The 5,923-nt window shown below is 44.0% G+C and overlaps 1 protein-coding gene across 1 annotated transcript in view; it reads right to left on the bottom strand.

The window, feature by feature from the left end:
• LOC128621652 (traf2 and NCK-interacting protein kinase-like) overlaps positions 1 to 5,923 on the bottom strand; it is a 13,679-nt gene continuing 7,756 nt past the window's right edge. Inside the window, exons 13-14 of the mRNA XM_053647583.1 lie at positions 1,695 to 1,871; positions 1 to 1,508 (exon numbers count right to left, since the gene is read on the bottom strand). Of these exons, the coding sequence (XP_053503558.1) occupies positions 690 to 1,508; positions 1,695 to 1,871 (996 nt within the window). The 3' untranslated portion in view covers positions 1 to 689. The remainder of the gene's footprint in view (positions 1,509 to 1,694; positions 1,872 to 5,923) is intronic.

Below are 5,923 nucleotides of genomic sequence, written 5' to 3' on the forward strand. Positions count from 1 at the left end.
GGAGGAGTCTGAGCTGCAACGTGCATTTTACCCATTCAGAAATAATGATATTTTATTCAACGAACACTTTATTCATATTTAAGTTCAGCACAATTCAACGGTGAATAATACAGCATCGTAGTCCAAATACAAATTCACAGTTAGTAGTTGCATTATACAAAACTGGTTCTAGAAAATAAATTTAAAAAACACAAAATAGTAAACATATAATGACTTGTACATATCACTCCCAGAATAAATGAAAATAATCCCAAACCCTGTTCTGATGTGATTGATATAGCTGTATTCCTTCTTCTGAAATAGTAATAATTATATATATATATATATATTAATTCATCAGGTGTTAACATTGACCAGTGAATGAAACAGTGATTACAGTATAAATTGTGATAAAAGGTTAGAAAGTGTACAATAAGCACATTGGTGAAGCTAAGCAGTGTTAGCAATGATGTTAGCATTCTGGTAAACACTTATTAAGAAAACTGAAAGTATGAAAGTATCTACATCAATCTAGTAAAAACTGACAAAAAAAACTGGCTAGGCCAACAAATAAATACGCCATTTGGAAGCTTTTGTTTGTTTTTTTTAAGCAAAAGATGCTACCAGGTAACTATATCCAAGTATTAATGTCAACATAGTCTTGAGAAAATTGTGTTATTTACACAGAAAATACAGGGAAACGTGTGTGCTTAACTAAATCTATCAGGCCATTCTACAGACGGACTAAAGGGGGAACCGTAGGGAGACGAAGGTGTAGGGCTGTCGCTGCTTGGAGAGGCAGATCTAGAAGAAGCTGGACTATGATGTGGTGATGCACGAGGAGAAAGGCCCATGTTGCTAGCAACCGCTTTCACTAATTTAACAATACCATGTTTCATTTTCTGTGGAGCATCAGGCCATATCGAGTCCATATCATTTTGTGAAGAATAGCACCTGCCTCTATTATTGTTTTCCTTTTCCTCCAAATAGTTCATAGATGGAAGGAGATGGTGCTGAGGAACACCAAGGAGGTTTCCACTAGACGCGGAATACAAGCGGCGCTCTCGAGAGGCCATCATTTGTCTAAGTGAGCATTCAGGAGCGGAACTAGCTAAATCGATTCGTCCAAATTTCACCAAGCACTCCTGACTGCTGAACATTGTCAGCATACCTTTTCGCAGGCGGTTCCCATCTTCATCTCGTTCTCCTTTCCGGCAGGGCGAGTGCGAGGCCGAGCGACTTTCATGAGCCGAATCAGCGTTCCCTGAATTGTAATTCCTCAAATTGCACTTTGCTGAATCTGGGCTTTTGTGTCTCAGTTTTCTGGTAATTTCATCCTGTGGTGAGACGCAGATCTGAGGCATGGGGAGTGGGATAGAGGGAGATCTGCTGTGTTGATGCTGCTTCTGAGGCTGAGCAGAATAGCAGCACTTGACTTTTGAGGGCAAGGGATTAGCGACTTTACTCTTCGGCAGGTTGGGTGAGGGAGGATGAACCTTGTGATCATGTGGATGGTTGATGTGAAAGTTCTGAAAAAAAAAACATTGATAGAAGGTCAGGTCATGAGTGAAAAGTCGAGAGTCGAGTCAGCATCTCTTAAGTCCAAGTCAACATCTCTCAAGTGAAAGTCGAGTCTAAATCAGATCCTCACGTTTAAAGACGAGTCACATCGCAGTTTTTGAATATATTCCTCTGTTTTGGCGTAACACCCTCACCTGTTTGTCCAGAGCCAGATTATCAGTGATGACCAGGTCTTGTTGATAAAACCCTGGGGAGTTCTGCTGTTGCTGATGTTGTTGTTGTTTTTGATGTTTGTGTAGTAGTATTTTGTATTGTCGCCACATTTCAGACTTAATGTAATCTCTTTCTTGCTGCTTTCTCCTTAGACTCTCCTACACAAAGAGAGAGAGAGAGAGATACAGAGAGAGAGAGACAAAGAGACAGAGAGAGAGGTTTTAGCAAAACTATTATTTACAACATAAAAACATTTGTCACAACAACTTAATCAAATACTCATTGATAAAATAAAAAATTGAGAACCAACTGACCCTCATCAGTTGCACACAAAACATTGTTGACACACCAAATATCATTAAAACACCTCTCATTTTTAAAATAAGATTATAATATACACATTACATATTTAACCTTCCAGCTACTGGATTCTTGAACATTAATGCAGCATCAGTATTAAAACGTTGCAGCCCTTCATTCTTTCTCATCTTCCAAATTGCTAATGTCGCTGTTCCTGTCAAGTAGTTTATCAAACACGCTTTCCTTCTGATTATGAATCTATACATCACACCCCAAATAAAAACTCCTTCTGAGAATTCCTCATCAAATGCTTGAACCCATCTCTTAAGAAGATCAAAAAGACCTTTCAATCTTTTGAATTTCAAAAACAAATGCTCTAAATTCTCTACCATCCCACAAATCCTACACAGTCCACCCACTGCTGGATTCAGGTGTCCATAGCTATCACCCCGTGAATAATCTTCCACTGTAGAGCAGCAGTTTGCTTCTCTATAGGGGGCTTTTACACGGTCCCCCACTTGCTCCTCACCAGGAAGTCTGGCTTCAACAAACCTGGCCACCTTGAAGCCTTTTGTCTTCTGAGGGAATCCTGACCGCAGAATAATATATTGCTTTCTTCGGTGCAGAGTTAAAATATACTAACTGCGGGGTTTCGCCCAGGCTGCATAACCCTGAATCATGTAGACCCAGCACCACCCCAGGCTTTGGAAATCCAACTTGCCTACACGGTTCTCCAAGTCAAGGGGAGTGGGCCTGAGATGTGTATACACGCACTGCTGTATGAAATGGAGGTGTATGTGCTCTTCTCGACTGCGGGGCCAGGAGGAGTGTGTTACCCCGACATTGCTGCGAGACCATTAAGGCAGATGTAAGACCACCACTCAAGCTATTGACCGTACTGCAAGTTATAAGCCTTATAAATGTTGATGTTCTTGGGGAAGTGGACGTTCCAATACAAGTTGGAACCCGTCAGTGTCAAATTCATCGTAGCAGATATATCTGAGGGCACTGAAGCCATCCTGGGGCATACATTTTTGGAACAAGCAGGCCATCGCATTCTGCAGTAAGACGGGCCTGTTGAATGGAACGTGATGCCCTTCATCCTCTGCAATGCTCTGACAATATTCCAGTGCTTAATGGATCGTGTCTTAGCTGGATCTCCTAGCAGTGGGAGATCTGCGTAGTCTACTTAGACAACCTCACTGTGCTGGGGAAAGACATGAAGGAAATGCTTCAATGACTAGCATGAGTGTTCGAGAGACTGCTCCAAGCCAATCTAAAACTGAATTCCACCAAGTGTTGTCTCGTCTGCCGCCAGGTGGCCTATCTGTGACACATCGACTCAGAGCAGGGTATTACCATTGACCCCCAGAAAGTGCAGAAAATTGAGTAATGACTTAATGATGTCTGGAAGTCCTAATAGCACCGACTTGTCCAAGACTTTTCCTCAGTGGCCAAACCTCTTCACAACCTCCAAAGGAAACATGCTCGATCCCATTGGACCCCAGAGAGTCAGCAGGCCTTCAACAAGCTAAAGGAGCTACTCACCACTGCCCCTGTTCTGGGCTATCCTATGGACAGTAGAGATCTCATTCTCAACAGGGACTCCAGCAACTTCAGAATTGGGGCTGTGTTGTCCCAACTCCAACAGGGAGAGGAAAGTGCACTGGCATATGGAAGTCGGAGTTTGACACCAACAGAATTACTGTACTACTCTGAGAGAGCTGCTGGCGGTGGTGGAGTTCACAGCACAGTTCCATCAGTACCCGCTGGGCAAATATTTCACGGTGTGCACAGACCATAGCAGTCTGCAGTGGCTAATAAGGATGAAGGAACCAGAAGGACAGTTAGCCCAGTGGCTTGACAAGCTAGTGGAGCATCATCCTGGGCGCTATCACAGAAATGTGGACATGCTGTCCTGAGGGCCATGCCTTCCAACTTGCCCATGCAACCTTAAAGAACCCCTCTTGAGTTGCCCCCAGATCCAACACAGGGCCATCCAGTGCGACTTTGTCAGCGGACCTGAAATAATGCACCTGGAATGGTTACGCCATGGTCCTTCCTAGTAGAGGTAGTGCAACATGCCCTCACAACAAGTGCTGCTCAATTTGTTGGATGGACCACTGAGAAACTGTGCTCTGCCCAAGTGGCTGACCCTGATATTTCTTCCATTAGAAGGTGGATGGAGAGAGGTGAAGAGGACCCTCCTGGGAAGATGTGTCACCCTATGGGCCAGCAACAAAGGCCTACTCTAGCAGAGACTCTACCTAAAGGATCACATTCTGGTACGAAGCTTCTACATGATGGAAGGTCCAAGTTTTATCCACAGATCATTCTCCCTCAGGTGTTCCAAAAAGATGTCATGCAACAGATGCACAAGGGGGCGGTGGGTGGACACTTTGGTGTAGAACGGGCATTGTCATGACTGCAGACAAGGTATTATTGGTACAAGATGCGAGAAGATGTTTCACTCTGGTGTCGTACCTGTGTCAGCTGTCTAGCCATGGCTCGACCATCAAAGAGGCCTCAAGCATCTTTGGGTACCATACAATTAGGTATTCCAGTGGAGAGGATCGCTGTTGATTTGATGGGGCCCATGAACGAGCCAGAACTTTTCAGTCATTATATACTAGTGGTGCAAGATTATTTTACCAAGCAGGTGGACGCATACCCCCTGCCCTAAGATCAAGCTGTCACCGTAGTGGAAGTTATCGTTGCTGAATGGGTCTGCCGTTATGGAGCAACACGTACCTTGCATATTGACCAAGGCACTAATTTTGAATCTGAGGTTTTCAAAACAATGTGTGAACTCTTAGACATTGAAAAGACCCACACAACACCTGTGGTTGAGTGGTTCAACGGCACTCTCTAGAAAATCCTAGCCATGGCCTCCGAGCGGTGTCATTGGGAGTGGGATCTTATGGTACCTTATGCTGTAATGGCTTACCGAGCGAACAAGCACAGTTCAACTGGATTTACCCCAAACATGATGCTTTTTGGCCAGGAGCTAACAGAGCCCATTGATCTAGTTGCAGGAATGCCCCCCAATGACACATCAACTCAAACACCTCTGCAGTATGTGGCTCAGATGAGGGGAAGGCTGGAGTTGGCATATGAAATTGCAAGGGATGCCTTAGGCCAATCTTTGGAGTGCGCTAAAAAGCAGTACTATAAGAGAGTGTTGAGGATGCACTACAAGGTCGGTGATACAGTGTGGTACAAAAAGAGCAAAGGGCATATGGGTAGACAATATGTTGAATGTCTTCTGTGTTCTATTAACACTGTGAACCTATAGTAATGTCCTTGTTAATGTGTTGTTGATGTAGTTTATCTCAGTCATGTAAGGTGCTGGAGTGGTATTAATTTTGATCAACATCCAGAGTGGGGATACTGTTAGGTGAGAGAAAAAAATTGGTTTAAAGATCAGTAACTATCTGAGTGTAATCCTTATCGAAATGCATCATGGGTAAGGTAGTTCAGATCACTCATGCTCGTGTGATGGACGTGTATACTCCCGCTGTGCTGTGCAAGGAAGTTCCTTTGTTACTTTTCTCTTAGTTATTTAAATCAATTTCCCGGGAGTTATCATGAACTGTAACTCTGACAACTTCACCCTGCAAGAATGGGTAAAATAGCATGCTTCGGCAAACTTTGTCCTTCTCATCATTGCCCAAACATGAACTAACGAGCTGTTACGCTGCCTCTGTGAATGGCCGAAGTAGCTAATGTAACACTCAGTAACTCTAGTTGTCAGAGTGACAAGTGGTGAAACGGTAAGAAAGTCTCCATCTACGACAGGGGCAGTGGTGGCTTGGCGGTTAAGGCTCTGTGTCAGAAGGTCGGGGGTTCAAGCACCAGCACTGCCAGGCTCTGGGTTACTGATCGGAAGGTCGGGATTCAAGCCCCAGCA

Source organism: Ictalurus furcatus, chromosome 17 (genome assembly GCF_023375685.1).
Source record: "Ictalurus furcatus strain D&B chromosome 17, Billie_1.0, whole genome shotgun sequence".
NCBI classification, from domain to species: domain Eukaryota; kingdom Metazoa; phylum Chordata; class Actinopteri; order Siluriformes; family Ictaluridae; genus Ictalurus; species Ictalurus furcatus.